Source organism: Heptranchias perlo, chromosome 1 (genome assembly GCF_035084215.1).
Source record: "Heptranchias perlo isolate sHepPer1 chromosome 1, sHepPer1.hap1, whole genome shotgun sequence".
In the NCBI taxonomy this organism is placed as follows: Eukaryota; Metazoa; Chordata; class Chondrichthyes; order Hexanchiformes; family Hexanchidae; genus Heptranchias; species Heptranchias perlo.
This window is the reverse complement of record NC_090325.1, coordinates 32,354,102-32,372,774: the sequence shown is the minus strand read 5'-3', so window position 1 is coordinate 32,372,774 and position 18,673 is coordinate 32,354,102. Positions and strand designations below refer to the sequence as shown.

Genomic DNA, 18,673 nt, shown 5'->3' with positions numbered 1-18,673 from the left:
ATCTATTTATGTGATGGCTTGGCTACTTTAAATCTGTTTTACTGTCGATTTAAACCTTGATTTTGTGGTTCAAGTGGTGGAGAAAGCTGACCTTGTCAAATTTTCCAAGGCAAACCTCTCCCCTTCATTAGAATAGGCTCCCTGCTCATGGAAACACTAGTAGGGAATCAGGCCTAAAGCTGCTTGGCTGTGATTTAGAAAATGGGATTTGCCCTTAAAGGTGAGTTGCTGCTGGAAGGAAGCAACACGTCATTTGTGTCTTGTTGAAGGCAGTGCCTAAGACTCCACACAGGGTGGTTAGATTGTGGAATTCTTTGCCACATACTGTTGCTGAAACAGAGTCCATTTTTTATTAAAGAGAATTGCTGAAGAAAAAGGAACAGTAAAGAGTATGGGCAACAAGCAGGAGAGTGGGATTAGATTAGGTGGCTTATATAGAGGAAGGCATTGACACGGACTTGAGGAGTTAAATTGTCTCTTTCGATGATATAACATTCTAGGATTCTATTTTATGATTCCTCCCTCCATCTGTACTGTAATTAAATCATTGCACCTTCTGCTTCTCCAATTCATTCTCTCTCAGGACCTCAAAACTCCTTTACTTCCCTTAGTCTTTCCCCCAACTTTTTAAAATCCAGTTTGATGACACCAACCTACTACTTTGTAAATTACCTTGTCTTCCCTCCCATTCTTTTCAGTCTTGGTGAAGTCGTGCAGTGTTGACCTCAGCCCTTCATTTATAGATTCTCAACTCATAGGAAAGATTAAATTGTCGACCTACTACTCACTCCTAACCATCGGTAATTTGGCATTTTATCCCACCAAGGTGTGTGTTTATTACTAGAGGCTCATTCTGGTGATCTATTTCCATATTGCCAATTCCTTTTTCCTGGAAGCACAAGCTTCCTTGCTTGATGAGAACTAAGAAATCAGTAACTGGCTTTCAATGCTTTACTGGCGCAGCTCCTAATCAAATAATAGGAAAAAATTCCAATGCACACAAACAAAAAAAGATAAGAAGCTGATTAGTAACCTCCCAGAGGAGAGAAATTAAAACAAGACGAGACAAAAAGAACACAATCTGACCTTGCAAAAGCTGCGATAAAAAGGGGCAGAACAATCTCAAAAATACAAACTGCTCCACAGCCCACTGAACACTCGAAAGCCCTGAATGTCGGTGAAGACAGCAATGACTGAGTGTATGTCATTCATTTTTGTTATTTCATTTTGTTAACAATGGGTCATTCTGTTTTACTAAACAAATAATTTCTCTCTTGCTAGGGGATTAATGGTAAATTCATCCCAAAGTCTAATAACACTATGGAGAGAAGGAAAAGGAGCGGCTTGCAAGCAGTGACAGAGCGTGTAATGATGAGAAGATAGCGATGGGCAGGCCATGTGTATGATTTGTCCCCTCAGTGGGTGACAAAAGAAGTCCTTCTTGGGAAAAGACCACTTGGAAACCCGAAGTTGAGATGACCAGTGCTGGAAGACCTGAATCGGCGGACAGCTTTAGGAGCTGGCAATGGAGACAGCCTGGTGTTTAGAGCCTGTGGCACCAACGGCCAGACTGGTTATGACTGATGGACAATAACAAAATCTATCTGTACAGCATCACTGGCTTAATAACAAGGAATGACAAATGAGCCACTGTTTGCAGTTTGCTGGTGGCAAATACAAATGCCACTCGAGTGTAATATTTTCACATCACAGGCAGTTATAAATTGTAATGACTGTTAATGGACATCCTCTACAGTATTGGCTAGATTAACAGAGGAGTCAAACACCACTGCTTCACAGAAAGTGTTCTGTAGATTTAGAGGGTCATCAGTTTGTTTATTTTTGGAGTACGATATCTTCTACCATATTTTCTATCAGGCATGATTGGAGGTTCCAACAGACAATGTTAAGGGACATCACTAAAGTATAAAATATTAAATGTTATAGAAAGGGAAACCTAGAATATTACTTTAAAGTATGTCAATAAAGGTAGAGCCAGAAATCATTAATGGAAATTAGTCAAAAGTGAATTTAGAACAGGTATCAAGAAAAATGTATTTACAGAAAGAAAGGCAATAGAGCAAAAACATTGGAATTATTTTAAATACAATTAGGTGTTATAAAGAAAGATGTCCTTTCATGGGCTTTTCTCACCCCTGATTTTTCTAATTTGCAAATCCTACTTAAGCAGACTGTAGGTATCGATGGCAAGCAAAGAGCAAGTTTCACACTGCTGAAGTAGGTTGTGCTGCATAAGTGACTCCACATCAAAACTGACCCTTTGGTTGTGCAGCGCTTTGGGCTATTCTGAGGACATGATCAGGCACTATATAAATCCTAGTTCTTTCTTTGCTCCTCTCCTCAACCTAAGACATCTTGGTCCCTAATGAACATTTTTTTAATGACATCGCCACAAATAATGGATGTAACAGATGTGAAATGTTAGCGAATGCGCAAGAGTAGAAAATAGAAGCGCAAAGTTAATACTGCCCTGGAGGCATCTGACTAAAACCTACATATAGGATTCATACTTGTGCTGGTAAAGCAATTATGTCCATATTTTTCTAGTCTAGTCAGGTAAATATATGCACTTTAAAAAAGCAAATCTAAAGAGGACAATCATACTGTACAGAAAAGGTTGGTGCCACCTAACCATCCATTACCTCCTCCACTCTTTCCTTTCTCAAAAAATCTACGAGCTTTTAAAACCCAAGCTTTGTGTCTTCTAATCACTAGTTCCATCATCTCTTATTCAACCCTTGGTGTCACCCTGCTCTGTGGGCCTTGGCCCTTCACCCAAGTTTCTCAGTTAAGGTAATAGAAAGAACTTGCATATATATAGCTCATTAGGACATCCCAAAGCACTTCATAGCTACTGAAGTATTTTTGAAATGTAATCACTGTTGTAATGTAGGCCAACGTGGCAGCCAAGGTACCATAAACAGCAAAGAGATAAATGACCAGATAACCTGATTTCATTTTAGTTATGTTGATTGAGAAATAAATGTTAGCCTGGACAACTGCCCTGCTCTGCTTTGATGTGAGAAAGCAGATTAGTTTAACCTCATCCAAAAAATGACATCTCCAAGAGTGCAAAACTCCTTCAGTATTGCACTGAAGTGCCAACCTAGATTGCGTTTTCAAGTCTCCAGAGTGAGGCACGAACTCACAACCTTCTACTTCAAAGACAAGGCTTCTTCGACAGCACCTCCCAAACCCTCGACCTCTACCACCTAGAAGGACATGTGCAGCAGGCGCATGGGAACACCACCACCTGCATGTTCCCCTCATCCACCATCCACCAGTCACGCACCATCCTGACTTGGAACTATATTGCCATTCCTTCATCGTCGCTGGGTCAAAATCCTGGAACTCCCTACCTAACAGCACTGTGGGTGTCCCTTCACTACACGGACTGCAGCGGTTCAAGAAGGCGGCTCACCACCATCTTCTCAAGGGCAATTAGGGATGGGCAATAAATGCTGGTCTTGCCAGCAATGTCCACATCCCATGACTGAATAAAGAAGTGCTACCACTGAGCCACAGTTAACAAATTGCACTTTGCGGGGCCAAAAATGCTAATTCTAATGAACTTGCAGAATGGCCACAAACTCTGCCAGGGCCTGTTATGCTGGATCCCAGCTACTGGGCAAAGTTTCTGGGATGGCTTTCAATTGAGACCCAGCATTGGAACAGTGAAGATAAATCTTGCTGATAGGGGCAAACGTGAGGATCGTTTGGAGTCCAGAAAGGGATCGGGACCTGGACGTCTGAAGATGAGGGGTGCAAAACTCTTGCATGGGAGCACCTACATTACAGCAGTGACAACACTTCAAAAGTATTTCATTGGCTATAAAGTGCTTTGGGACATCTCAACGTCGTGAAAGGCTTTCTTTTCTTTTCATACACGCCCCCAAACCACCAATTACTCATGGCCCCTTTACCTGATCTCACGATCTTTTGGCGGGATCAGCAGATGAGGCCGCAGGCTGATGCATCCTGGCACTACTGAGGCAGCAGCTGGGGTACTAAAACTGGCCTCAGCACCCTCGAGCTAGGAAGGGGAACAAAATGAGCCAGGGCAACCTCCTGATCAGCTACTCCCGCTGGTAGCACGTTGAGTGAGAATTGGTTCAGGCTCGGTTGTGAAGCCTGTCCAGTCAGACAATCTCCTGACTGTTTAGGCTTGAGTGAGATAGTTGAGTCATATTGGTGCACGTAGGAACTACACACCAGCATGAGTCAGGGCCTTCAGGACAGCAAGTGTCAAACTTAGAACACATTTTAATTAATTAATTCTATTCTTTCCAATTGTTACAGAAAAATAATTTTATTTTCAAATATACAACACTTCGATATATAAATAGCATTTAACAAACGCAAGTCCACCATGTACAAAAATGTAGCGATACAATATATACAAATAGGACTATGAAACAGACGTTTTCTTTTAAATTATCAGCAGTATAAAAATCAACGTGGCTTATAGCATTAGAGAGTCACTGCAATATTGAGGCCACGGCTGGCGCAGGATGTCTATTTATGAGCTCCACAAGAAGAGAAGTATAGATGCACTGTGGGAACTCTTCTTCCATGATATACCACAGCCAAAGCTCAGGATGTCTCTTCCCGTAATGGAGTGCAACTCGCTAAACAAACTCAGCGGAGCAAACGAAGTGACCGGACAGTAGGAATAATCTTTCATAGGATATGCCAGCTGTGACACTTCCAGGATGGTATCCAGCAAAAGGTCAATCATGGGCCGGGAAAGATATCCTTCAAGGTCCCTTGAACATGATGTAACATATCTCCAAAGATCACTGTGGCAATGTTAAGAGTGCAAACTAAAGAAAATGAACAGGGAAAAAATGTGTTTAATGTGCATTATGAAATCCAGTCAAGCTCATACAATTTTTAGGAACAAGAAAAGACCATTAAATCCAATAACCCATCCTTTATTGATTGATCTCAACTCTATCTACTCGACTTCTCACTTTACCCCTCAATCTTTTCTGTCTCCAGAAACATATCTAAATATTTTTTCAACCCATTTATATTATTTGCCTCATTAGCACTTTGTGTAGAAAACAAATCCACCTGGTTTCTCTTCTCATTCCTGATTCCCAATTTTAATTGTGTATCCTGGTATTTAACCCTTCTCCGGAGTGAACATCTCTATAACACTGCCTTTGAGACTATACCAAAAACAAATTATACAGAGTTGTGTTATGGGGAGGTATGTTTTTCAAGTCGTGTTACATTTCTTATAGTCTCTTGCACTAGACACCAGAATATTCCCCAATCAAGTGGGGAATGCAAACTGTTTCTTGTGTTCTTACATTTAGTTCTGGGCATTGCACCTCAGGAAGGATATATTGGCCTTGGAGGGGGTACAATGCAGATTTATCTATATGATACCAGGACTTAAAGGGTTAAAATGAGGACAGGTTTCCAGCATCCACAGTATTTTGCTTTTGAATAGTTTTGGTTTGTATTCCCTGGGGTTCAGAAGATTGGGGTGGATTTAATCGAGGCATTTAAAATGGTAAAGGGATTTGATACTGTGTGTATAGGGTGTGTACTGAGAAACTTTTTCCTCTGGTCGGGGAATCCAGAACAAGAGGACATAATCTTAAAATTAGAGCCAAGCCATTTAGCAGTGAAATCAGGAAGCACTTTTTCACACAAAGTAGTAGAAATGTGAAATCTCTCCCCCAAAAGGTTGTGGATGCTGGGGGTCAATTGAAATTTTCGGGACTGAGATCGACAGATTTTTATTAGGTAAGGGCATCAAGGGATATGGAGCCAAGGCAGGTAATGGAGTGGAAGTATAGATCAGCCATGGTCCAATTGAATGGCAGAACAGGCTCGAGGGGCAGAATGGCCTACTCCTGTTTCTAGGTTCCTTGTGTCTTCCAATGCCGCTCTGTATTTCACCCCTACAGGGTACCTGAGTAAGACTCTCAAATTCTCTTCCCCTCCCGTGGGGAAGAATATGGCTTTCGCTCAGCGCCTCTCCCTGAAAGTACAGTTGAAATTCGGAAGCATGGATTTGACTGCACTGTGCTGCAAAGCATTTGATTACATCAATATGTAATGACATGGTACCATCTGTTGAGCATTTCCTCTTTTGACCCTATCTCTAGTGAACAAGTAGGATTCCATATAGTAAGCAAAACACATGGTAGCCGATAATATGGTGCAGCAGTGACAGAGTTGCAGCAAATTATGCACTTGCCATACCTGGAAATTAAGATGCTGACTTTGGCAGATAATGAAAGTCCCATTAATAATAATTTTTAAATGATTCTGCCAGCACATTGCATATAACACACTGGCAGAGCACCGAGGCTGTAGGAGCAGGATTTCTAGCACCAGCAGCTCATAAAGGTCTGCTGATTCTTTGAGGATACCATTCTTTTACAGGGTGGGGGGGTAGCGGGAATAGCATCATGGTGGATGGCGCCAGCTTCAAATTGGCCTTTTGAGGACAATATCTGACAGCAGCAGGTAAGCTGAATGGATGGTGAGGTCCATCCAGGAAAAAACACACATGGAACACCACATCCAAAACTTGCAAAGCCCATTTGCAATAGATGCTGAGCAGCTGTAGTTCTGGTCAGTTAATCAACCCACATTATGGGGAGCTCCTTGAACTTAAATAAAACATGAGTCTTAATCATCCATGGAGCACCGACAACACTTGCCAGCCCCATTTTGGGGATAATGCACGTCGAGTGCCAAGTAGGCCTCAGGCCTCAACATTCCATAATATGGGGTCTTGGAGTTCTGCAGTGGTTCAGGTACTTGACAACACATTATAGGCTCCATGGAATACTTATCACTTTAATTCCCAGGTATAAGCAATAAGCAGCTCATCACACCAGATGTCACTGTGCATTTACAGCAAGGGTTAAAGCATATTCAGAATTTTTACGGTTATGTATCCTGAGCCAATAGATTTGCATTAAATGCTTTACATTATTAAGATGCAGAACATGAGGACAACACTTCACAACTTGCCCTAACCCACAAACAAATCCTGAAATGTGTGTTAACGTTGAACAAAAAAGGTAACAGTAAAATGATGTCCAGTACCTTGTTTTGTTTTTAATTGGCCAGCCATCCAGACATTTGATAAACAACATTTCATTTCCCGGTGAAATTTTTGTGGCAGAGCGATTGGTCGCGCAAAACGTGTATCTGTGAATAAAACCAGTTTGAATTTAATTTAAAAGGCTTTTCTTAACTTTTTTCCCCGTCCTCTTTTACCATCTGCTTCCCCTCTCTCCAACTAAACAACTGCAATATGTTTCCCCAGCAGGATGAGTGGGTGAATATTTCAGGGCAGCATCTATGATGCCCGACTACAGTGCCAATCTGTATATCAGCCAATGAGTGACACAATTCAATGGAAAAGGATAGGCATTTTGGGCTCTTTCTATTAAATGGATTTTGTGTTCATCAAGGTGACGGATGGTCGTGCTGGGGAATGGAACACTCTCCCATTTTGGCTACCCAGTGACAGCATCGAGCACTCCCAGATCAGGTATACACTGCTTTGCCCCAACAAGGCAACTCAGCTCAATCTTAGGAGAGCATCCCGATCGTATCAATGTGATATTTTATATTTCCCACACCAGCCCCCCTTCAGCCTTTCAGTGAGATCACCACAGTGCCAAATAAGGGGCCCCGGTCCGCTGAGGGACCAGGTCAAGATTGCCCAAACTCACTTCACATCTGACCCAGACAGCCAGCAGACAGAGGAATCTTTCATCTCATTCTGCCAGGTTGGATTTGAACCCAGACAAACATACAGCAGATTTTAATGCAGACGTACAGCAGAAATTGAGAATTTGATGCAATGCAGACACTTCCTCCATCTCTTTTCACTATTTTTAAACCAGTTTGCAGTGATTATTTATATTAAAAAATCCCAGAATTCAGTGCAAACTCTTCAACATGATAAATCAATTTCTTACAAAACTAGCAGGTGTCCCACGGCTCACTGAAAATCAGGGCATACTCTGTTTTATAATGACAGAAGTGGCATACCATATAACCCACAATGTATTATTCTGCTGCTGAAGGTGGATCTGAGTGTAAGTTGGCCTGTTCCTTTAAAGCCACAAAGTCCAATTGCCATAAGTAAATACACCAAGGTCAGAGTTTAATTGCTATTTGGCAAAGGAAGTCTGCAGATTAGAAGGAACGTGTAAGTTTCTGGCTGTCGGTCAGGAAAAAAATCTTGAAATGACTGCCTTTCTTTCTCTTTTTTATTACTTTTGGCACTTTATAGTACGAGGTGTAAAGTGTGCTATATGCTGTCAAAACTTTTAAAACTTACAGTTGACTCCCTTGATAGCTCATTGGGCAATCCGTTTGTCCTCTCCAGACTCGGGTTAAACCAAACTGTTTACTAACTCTAGCTTCCGATTTGACCCTGAGCTGATGATCTGATCCGCTCCATCACAAAGACCGCCGCCTTCTACCTCCATGACATCTCTGCCCCTAACTCAGTGCATCTGATGCCAAAACCTTCATCCATGTCACTTCTAGACACAATTATTCCAATGCTCTCCTTTCTCCCTTCCTCCAATCTCCGTAAACTTCAGCTCATCCAAAACTCTGCTGCCCGTATCCTATCCCACACCAAATCCCACTCACCCATCACCCCTGTCCTTGCTGACCTACATTGGCTCCCGGTTCCTCAACACCTTAAATTTGAAATTCTCATCCTCATGTTTAAATCTCGCCCCTCCCAGTTTCTGTAATCTCCTCCAGCCCATCAAACACCTCCCCCACCCCTGCTCCCCTACTGAACTTTCCGTTCCTCATAAACTCAGCTCATGGTTGAACAGGACATCGAGGTAACAACATTCTGGCTCAACCAGAGACAGTGAATAGGGAAGGGGATGCAGTTGGTGGCAAAGGCATAGAGTTTGTGGTGAGACTGAAGACAATAGCTTCGGTCTTCCCAATATTTAGCTGGAAGAATTTACAACTCATCCAAGACTAAATATCTGACTAGTAGTTTGACAGCACAAAGGCAATGGAAAAATTGAGTGAGATGGTGGAGAGGTAGAGCTGGGTGTCATAAGTGTATATTTGGAAGTTAACGTTATGTCTGTGGATGATGTCGCCAAGGGAAAGAATGTAGATAGTTCCTTGGAGAATTGCCAAGGTGACAGGTTGGGGGTGGGAAGAGAAATCATTAAAAAAGCTTTGACTACAACTGGATAGGTAAGAGTGGAACCACGTGAGGGCAGTCCCATCAAGCTGGACAACAGAGAAGCGTTGGAGAAGGATGGTGCGGGCCAGCGTACAGAAGCAGAGAATCCGAGGAGGATGAGGAGGGATAATGCACACAGTCAAAATCACATAGAATGGCATTCGTGACTTTGGTTAAGGCTGTTTCATTGCTGTGGGAGGGGCAGAAACCTAACTGGAGGGATTCAAACAAGGATTTGTGGGAGAGATAAGCAAGGATCTGGTAGGAGAGAACATGTTCAAGGACCTTGGAAAGGGAACAGAGATTGGAGATGGGGCGATAATTTGCAAGGACAGAGGGGTGGAGGTTGGTTTTTTTTGAGGGGTATCAATGTTGCTGATTGCTATCAAGTGATTGATCCTGTGGATGTGTTGAAAACAAAGATTACCTTGGTTGGCTGTGGACCCATGTCTGCGATGGTGTGGCAGAATAGTAAGTCGGTGGAGCTTACTTGGAACTAATTGTTACAGAAGATAAAACCACCTATTAGAAAATGGGTGTGGAGGCTGAGAGAAACTTACAAATTCTCAGGGTCAGCACCTGCTTAGTAAGCAGAAATCAAGAAGATAAAGGAACATGTCTGCAAGGGTGGATCGTCAAAGGCTGAATTTGATTGAGGAAAGATTTGTTTAAAACTTGGGAGAACTGGTGGTGTGATCTGTTAATGTACAAATGCCGTAAAATAGTAAGATGCAATCCTCCCATTCCAATGCCCAGAGTTTCTTGTAGAATGATTAAGCCAAACTGTCCAGGGAAGCATGGAACAGAAGTGAGAATGCTTTTCAGAAGAAGGGAGGGAATGTCATGTTGTAAATTAATCCATTCTGTCCTGTCTTCATAAAAGCAGCATGAGCAAAGGACTTTATTATGTATTAAGAAAACCAAGGTGAAAGACCAAGATCCATACTGTAGGAACCCCATCCGAGGTTGAAAAGAGTACGCAAGAAGACGCAGTAAATCAGGAAGCAGTGATTAGGGAGATAAGGAGCTCTGTTAGAATAAGTTACGTATAGGGGATGGTGGTAAGTCTTCATTTCGACAGTGAGGATGTAGAAGGGAGCAAGCGTAAGTAGAACAGCTAATCTACAAGTTAAGAGGAACAAGAGAGAGATCAACAGAGGCACACTGACGATTATAAATTAAATTAAGAGGCAAGAAAGGACTGGGGACAAATCCTCTCCATCAAGGAAAACTACATAGCAAAATAACTTACAAATATGTGGCAGGAAGGATTAAAATTGCAAAAAAACAAAAAGGTGTTACAGTAACTTTTTTATGCCGATGAATAAACAATTATCTGACTTTTTGTAACCGAGTAAACTTTGTATCATAACTGGCAGAATGTGAATGAAACCAAGGCCTTGTATTGTTACATGAGCTCCAAGGTCATGGTGACAATGGGTTTGGATCACAGTGTATTAAGATCAAGGCAAGCTTCCAGTACAAGCTGTGTCGTTCTTCAATTTGAATGGAAAGCTGGCATAAAGCACAACATTTAAAAATTATTTTTTTCATGTGCAACAGTATTTAAAAGACAGGAATGAGTGGCTGAATCCAGAAGCAGCTGCTATTTGAAAATGCTGCCAATTATGCCAAGCAAACGACGTTCCAAACACCATGGAGCTGAGAAACGGTGGCCCTTCCAGTTCACTCCTGCCGTAACTCTAGTAAGAGCAAGCCAGAAGGGCTCTAAATTTAAGCTACGACCCTGATCCCAGCTTTGTGTGGGAGTTTCCTGGATGGCTTCTTGGGAGCAGAGCGTGCACCCGTCCCAAACAAGGCCATCACTTGGGGTGGGACAGGGCACATGAGAGCATAAGAAATAGGAGCAGGAGTAGGGCATACGGCCCCTCGAGCCTGCTTCATCATTCAATAAGAACATGGCTGATCTTCAACCTAAACTCCACTTTCCTGCTCGATCCCCATATCCCCTGATTCCCCTAGAGTCCAAAAATCTATCCATCTCAGCCTGAATATACACAACGACTCAGCATCCATAGCCCTCTGGGGTAGAGAATGCCAAGGATTCAAAACCCTCTGCATGAAGAAATTCCTCCTCATCTCAGTCTTAAATGGCCGACCCCTTATCCTGCGACTATGCCCCCTAGTTCTAGACTTTCCAGCCAGGGGAAACAACTCTCAGCATCTACGCTGTCAAGCCCTCTCAGAATCTTATATGTTTCAATGAGATCACCTCTTATTCTTCTAAACTCCAGAGAGTATAGGCCCATTCTACTCAACCTCTCCTCATTAGGATAACCCTCTCATCCCAGTAGGGGATTCCCTACGTCAGGAGTTCCCACATCTTCATTCCTCAAAGGGATCTGACATTTTGTCGGGAGCCTGGCAAGAATAGCCCCCAGCCAGCACAAGTGGGCCCCACCTGGGGACCTGGCCAGGATCGTGCCCTGACTCCTGGAGAAAGGTAATTTCTTTCCCCTAAAATAATGCAAATGCGGTTCCTTTATTTCAGGCACCGTTGTGGCAAATCAGAGTTCCTTCCGGGAATGGGACTCGGCCCACCTCTCATAACCAGCAAGTTGGGCCAGACTTTCCAGCATCTTGGAATTGACAGGTGCCCCAGACTCCCCCTTATTGCTACAGGCACCCACCAATGGGATGTAAAATAAAGGACCTCCCCCTGACCTGCAAACCTTGGCAGCATCAACAGTGGAGATCCTAGGTGGGCACTCAAACTTGAATTGGTCCCTCCGCTGCAGATTTTCAGCCCCCATTTAGATTTCATCCCACGTTAAAGGTTGCAATGCAAGAGGTGGTTCTGCAATCCGGCACTCCCAATGGGAAGCAGAACGTGCAGGGAGCACATCCCGGGAAATTGAGGGCTATACTTTTATCCACTAGACCATTGAGGGGTGCTCACAGTGGTACATAGGAATTGCTAGATTAGAAAAGACCAAGATCTATCTAGTTCACCTTCTACCATCCTCGTAGTCGCATGATGCAATGATAATGGAGTTGTTGACTAATCATAGTAGACTAATCATAGCAATCAATCGCTATCAATTAGTCTACAACAGACCAAGACATGAGGTGAGGAAAACCCCAGTGGTGGAAAGCTTTGGGAACCATAGGTCCAAAGTCAACTGTTCCTCCCAAGCATGCTACATTTACCACTTCATGTCCAAATTATTCATGTACTGTAACCCAAAATGCTATTTTCTGAAAGTAATCTATCTAATTTGCATTTGAATGAATCAATACCAACTGCTTCCAACGTCTCCCCAGGGATTCTGTTCCACAGATTGCACATTCGCTCACTGAAATATTGGCCTCAATATTAACCCCCCACACCAGGCAGGGGGAGGTCGAGGGGAGGTTAAATCCGAAAAATCACGAAATGTGTCCCCAACCTGCCGCATGCATTCCTGCCTCCATTTTTACGGCAGCGGGTTGCGAGGCGTGCTTGTGTCCCACCTTGAGAGATGGAACATCTCATTAACATATTTAAATCAGGCTCCCACAGTATAAATGGGAGCCTGATTTAAATTTAACAGTTGCCGGCCGGGTTTCCCAGGGCTCAGGAAACCCAGAAGCAAAAGGGAGGCGGGAGCCACAGGCTCCAGAAGGTAAGTGCTTTTTATAGCACCCCTTGTGGGCCCGGAGGAGCAGGAGTGCTCCCCCCAACACCTCAAGGAAGCTTTCGACCTCCTTTCTGCAGCGATTGTGGCCCCTCCAACCCCGATCTGCAGCCTGCCCCGCGATCGCAATTGCCGGGGACTGTCCCAAAGGCTGCGGCCTCCTGCCACTGGTTTACCCGCCCGACAGCTAGCCAGCCTATCAATTTGACCGGTTGCCAGACAGGAAACGAAAGAAAGAAATTATAATGAGGTCCTGCCGTTAAATTCGGCAGGACCTCCATGTCCCTGGCCTCACCGGGTTTCCCCCTTGCCGCCATGCTCTCTCGCACCCTCCCCGTAAATATCAGGGCCATTGTTTCTGCAGATTAGTTTGGAATTTAACCCCCTTCAAGCAGAGGCAGTGTTCTCTGGTTCTACTGTTCTAGACAAGGTGAAAGCTTATCCAAGATCGATAGATTTTTGGACTCTAAGGGAATCAAGGGATATGGGGATAAGCCAAGAAAGTGTAGTTGAAGTAGAAGACCAGCCATGATCTGCTCCTATTTCTTATATTCTCATGTTCGTATGTCATAGTCTACATTACCTAGTCCCTTTTGCAGTAGCTTGGTTTGGAGACATAAGCATGATGATGGGTTTTAGACACCCAACTAACCAAAGAAAAATTCAATAAATCATCAAAGCAACGGACCAGTTTTTACTATAACAGCTATAATACTGAAGCAGTACTACTAACGACTGCTCACGACACACAGCTCAGAGAGATATTTAATGGTGGTTCTGTCTCTAAATCCATTCAAGCTGATATTATCACTGTTCAATTCTAATGCTATGGCGGTGAATTTCCATGGAGGTTAATGCCGTTTTTCCGGGGTTTCCGCGGCTCTTCCGCCGAACTTACAGCAGGGAGTGGGAGAACCCCTGCGGAAATTCACCCCCACTATCCAACTGACCTGAAATTAACCTGTGGATAATTTTTGTTGGACTGGACACTTGACCTTTAGCATTGTTTTAAATGTACAGTGGGGATAAGTTTATCTTTTGGTGATAGTGTAAATGGGACGATGTTAGATCGGCCGCCAGTTATACACATCTCCTAATTTTGGTTTCCAGATGACTTTAGGTGGTATAACTGATCGCCAATCCAATATTGCCCCGCTCACACTATCACCATAGGTTAAAATTATCCCCAGTATGTCCATACTCACTTCTTCTGCATTTCCCCAGACTTCACTCGAATCTTCCTTATCTCCAGCTCTTTCACCTCTTTTGTTGCCGTAGAATCTGACCCGGTCCAGAAACTTCTGAACTGACTCCACAGTGACCAGGTTGATGAGGACCCCTCCCACATCAACTTAATCCCCAGCAAGTCTCCAATGTCATCCTCCAAGTAGACGAGGAAAGAGTTTGTCCTGTTTGCAACAACTTGCTCAGGCCTGTAAGAGAACTAAAATTAGACACCTCAAAGCACATTTCAAGACTTCACTGATTGTCATACACCTGATGCCCATCACTGTCATTGGCATGAAAACGAAGGCCCCGAAATCACTGTCCAGAGCTGCTGGCCGCCCTTCAGTTGCCCAGATGCCCATTACTCATGTGTCAGTCTAAACAGTGAGTGCCAGCAGCCTATTCAACTTCAAGAGGCATCACAGTTAAGCTTGATCCCGGCTTCATCAGACATCCACACATGTGCACTTTCCAGCGTGTGGCAGTAATCCGGGAACTCCCTACCTAACAGCACTGTGGGAGAACCTTCACCACTCGGACTGCAGCTGTTCAAGAAGGCAGCTCACCGCCACTTTCTCAAGGGCAATTATGGACGGGCAATAATTTTTTTAAATTATTCGTTCATGGGATGTGGGCGTCGCTGGCAAGGCCAGCATTTATTGCCCATCCCTAATTGCCCTTGAAAAGGTGGTGGTGAGCTGCCTTCTTGAACCGCTGCAGTCCATGTGGTGAAGGTTCTCCCACAGTGCTGTTAGGAAGGGAGTTCCAGGATTTTGACCCAGCGACGATGAAGGAACGGCAATATATTTCCAAGTCGGGATGGTGTGTGACTTGGAGGGGAACGTGCAGGTGGTGTTGTTCCCATGTGCCTGCTACCCTTGTCCTTCTAGGTGGTAGAGGTCGTGGGTTTGGGAGGTGCTGTCGAAGAAGCCTTGGCAAGTTGCTGCAGTGCATCCTGTGGATGGTACACACTGCAGCCACATTGTGCCGGTGATGAAGGGAGTGAATGTTTAGGGTGGTGGATGGGGTGTCAATCAAGTGGGCTGCTTTGTCCTGGATGGTGTCGAGCTTCTTGAGTGTTGTTGGAGCTGCACTCATCCAGCCAAGTGGAGAGTATTCCATCACACTCCTGACTTGTGCCTGTAGATGGTGGAAAGGCTTTGGGGAGTCAGGAGGTGAGTCACTCGCCACAGAATACCCAGCCTCTGACCTGCTCTTGTAGCCACAGTATTTATATGGCTGGTCCAGTTAAGTTTCTGGTCAATGGTGGCCCCCAGGATGTTGATGGTGGGGGATTCGGCGTTGGTAATGCCGTTGAATGTCAAGGGGAGGTGGTTAGGCTCTCTCTTGTTGGAGATGGACATTGCCTGGCACTTGTCTGGCGCGAATGTTACTTGCCACTTATCAGCCCAAGCCTGGATGTTGTCCAGGTCTTGCTGCATGCGGGCTCAGACTGCTTCATTATTTGAGGGGTTGCGAAAGGAGCTGAACACTGTGCAATCATCAGCGAACAATCCCATTTCTGACCTTATGATGGAGGGAAGGTCATTGATGAAGCAGCTGAAGATGGTTGGGCCTAGGACACTGCCCTGAGGAACTCCTGCAGCAATGTCCTGGGGCTGAGATGATTGGCCTCCAACAACCACTACCATCTTCCTTTGTGTTAGGTATGATTCCAGCCACTGGAGAGTTTTCCCCCTGATTCCCATTGACTTCAATTTTACTCGGGCTCCTTGGTGCCACACTCGGTCAAATGCTGCCTTGATGTCAAGGGCAGTCACTCTCACCTCACCTCTGGAATTCAGCTCTTTTGTCCATGTTTGGACCAAGGCTGTAATGAGGTCTGGAGCCGAGTGGTCCTGGCGGAACCCAAACTGAGCATTAGTGAGCAGGTTATTGGTGAGTAAGTGCCGCTTGATAGCACTGTCGACGACACCTTCCATCACTTTGCTGATGATTGAGAGTAGACTGATGGGGCGGTAATTGGCCAGATTAGATTTGTCCTGCTTTTTGTGAACAGGACATACCTGTGCAATTTTCCACATTGTCGGGTGGATGCCAGTGTTGTAGCTGTACTGGAACAGCTTGGCTAGAGGCGCAGCTAGTTCTGGAGCACAAATCTTCAGCACCACAGCTGGGATGTTGTCGGGGCCCATAGCCTTTGCTGTATCCAGTGCACTCAGCCGTTTCTTGATATCACATGGAGTGAATCAAATTGGCTGAAGACTGGCTTCTGTGATGGTGGGGATAACGGGAGGAGGCCGAGATGGATCGTCCACGTGGCACTTCTTGCTGAAGATGGTTGCAAACACTTCAGCCTTATCTTTTGCACTCACGTGCTGGACTCCGCCATTATTGAGGATGGGGATGTTTACAGAGCCTCCTCCTCCTGTTAGTTGTTTAATTGTCCACCACCATTCACGATTGGATGTGGCAGGGCTGCAGAGCTTTGATCTGATTCGTTGGTTGTGGAATCGCTTAGCTCTGTCTATAGCATGTTGCTTCCACTGTTTAGCATGCATGTAGTCCTGAGTTGCAGCTTCACCAGTTTGGCACCTCATTTTTCGGTACGCCTGTTGCTGCTCCTGGCATGCTTTTCTACACTCCTCATTGAACCAGGGTTGATCCCCTGGCTTGTTGTTAATGGTAGAGTGAGGAATATGCCAGGCCATGAGGATACAGATTGTGCTGGAATACAATTCTGCTGCTGCTGATGGCCCACAGCACTTCATGGATGCCCAGTTTTGAGCTGCTAGGTCTGTTCTGAATCTACCCCATTTAGCACGGTGGTAGTGTCACACAACACGTTGGATGGTATCCTCAGTGCGAAGATGGGACTTCGTCTCCACGACGACTGTGCGCTGCCCTTGCCAGCGACGCCCATATCCCATGAACGAACAAAAAAAAAATAGGGATTTTTTTTCTCCCAATTTATTTTTCACCTCTCTAGCCATGAGACACTAAGTACCTTACTTAGAGCATTTACCCAATTAGCTATGAGAGGGAGCATGCAAGGTTTTCTATACTGCCTTTACTTCAATGCTAACATCCGAAGCCATGCACCACACCCTTCTCATCACCGGCTACCCATTGGTCCCCAGTGCAGGATTTTTGTCTGATTACACTTCTGTGTTGGCCTTTATTGCAAGGGGGTTGGAGTACAAGAGTAAGGAAATCATACTACAACTGTACAGGGCTTTGGTGAGACCTCACCTGGAGTACTGTGTACTGTTTTGGTCTCCTTATCTAAGGAAGGATGTACTTGCCTTACAGGCAGTGCAACGAAGGTTCACTAGATTGATTCCTGGGATGCGGGTTATCCTATGAGGAGAGATTGAGTAGAATGGGCCTATACTCTCTGGAGTTTAGAGGAATGAGAGGTGATCTCATTGAAACATACAAGATTCTGAGGGGATGCGACAGGGTAGATGCTGAGGGGTTGTTTCCCGTGGCTGCAGAGTCTAGAACTAGGGGTCATAGTCTCAGGATAAGGGGTCGGCCATTACGACTGAGATGAGGAGGAATTTCTTCACTCAAAGGGTTTTGAATCTTTGGAATTCTCTACCCCAGAGGGCTGTGAATGCTGAGTCGTTGAGTATGTTCAAGGCTGAGATAGACAGATTTTTGGACTCTAATCAGGGGATATGGGAATCTGGTGGGAAAGTGGCATTGTGGTCGAAGATCAGTGTTGATCTTATTGAATGGCGGAGCAGGCTCAAAGGACCATGCGGCCTACTCCTGTTCCTATTTCTTATGTTCTTATGAAGAACCTTAGGACAATTTTCGATGTTAAAAATACTCTAAATGCAAGTTGTAACTGTTGTTTTAAGATGCCTTAGTCAATGGCTGAGCTGGCTGGGCTTTTACTGCTGACACTAATAAAACAGACATTGTTTTTATTTGTAAAATTAGTCGAACTCCTGGCATTTATTAGTACAAACTCTAAACCCATACTACTTGTTCTTCACAGTAAAAGGCCCAAGCTGTTTCCTGAAAACAATCATGCATCAAGTCAACTAGCACTGAATGTTTCTGCAGATGCTAAAAATAAAACTTTAAAAATAAAAATTATTGGAAGGATCTATTATTGAAAAATGTACCAACAGACTTTTAGGGCCGATTTTAACCCTGCATGCCCGGCAGAAACCGGAAGAGTGGGCAGTTAAAATGGCCACAATGACTCTCCGCCCCCTCCCCCCCAGCAATCATACTGGGTTGCAATTTTAACCTGCTCTTTTTTTACCCCTGCCAAATACACCAAAATTGCCCCCACTTCCCACACACAATACAAACACACATTCCGGCAACTTCTGCTCAGAACCTCCCTTTCGGGTTTCAAACACATGCAGTTTGTGCTACGTACATTTCGATACTGGTCTTCTTGCTGTCGTCACTGGTCCCGTACAAGTTAACATACAGTTTTGGGTTTGAATCTTGTATTTCTTCTGCACTGAACAAGTGTATTTTTAACTGGTAATGAAAAACTGAAAAAGAAAGAAAAGTATCGAAAATATTTTAATCCGTATTGAGGATAATATGAAACATCTTCAAAGTCCCTATCCGATTCAGTCCTGGC

At 44.3% G+C, this 18,673-nt stretch overlaps 1 protein-coding gene across 2 annotated transcripts in view; it reads right to left on the bottom strand.

Moving 5' to 3' along the window:
• Nucleotides 1-4,349: 4,349 nt before the first annotated feature.
• LOC137321223 (endothelial lipase-like) overlaps nt 4,350-18,673 on the bottom strand; it is a 33,860-nt gene continuing 19,536 nt past the window's right edge. For both annotated transcript variants that reach the window (XM_067983543.1, XM_067983548.1), the window contains exons 7-10: nt 18,461-18,581; nt 14,076-14,303; nt 7,099-7,203; nt 4,350-4,844 (exon numbers count right to left, since the gene is read on the bottom strand). In XM_067983543.1, the coding sequence (XP_067839644.1) occupies nt 4,832-4,844; nt 7,099-7,203; nt 14,076-14,303; nt 18,461-18,581 (467 nt within the window). In that variant the 3' untranslated portion in view covers nt 4,350-4,831. The remainder of the gene's footprint in view (nt 4,845-7,098; nt 7,204-14,075; nt 14,304-18,460; nt 18,582-18,673) is intronic.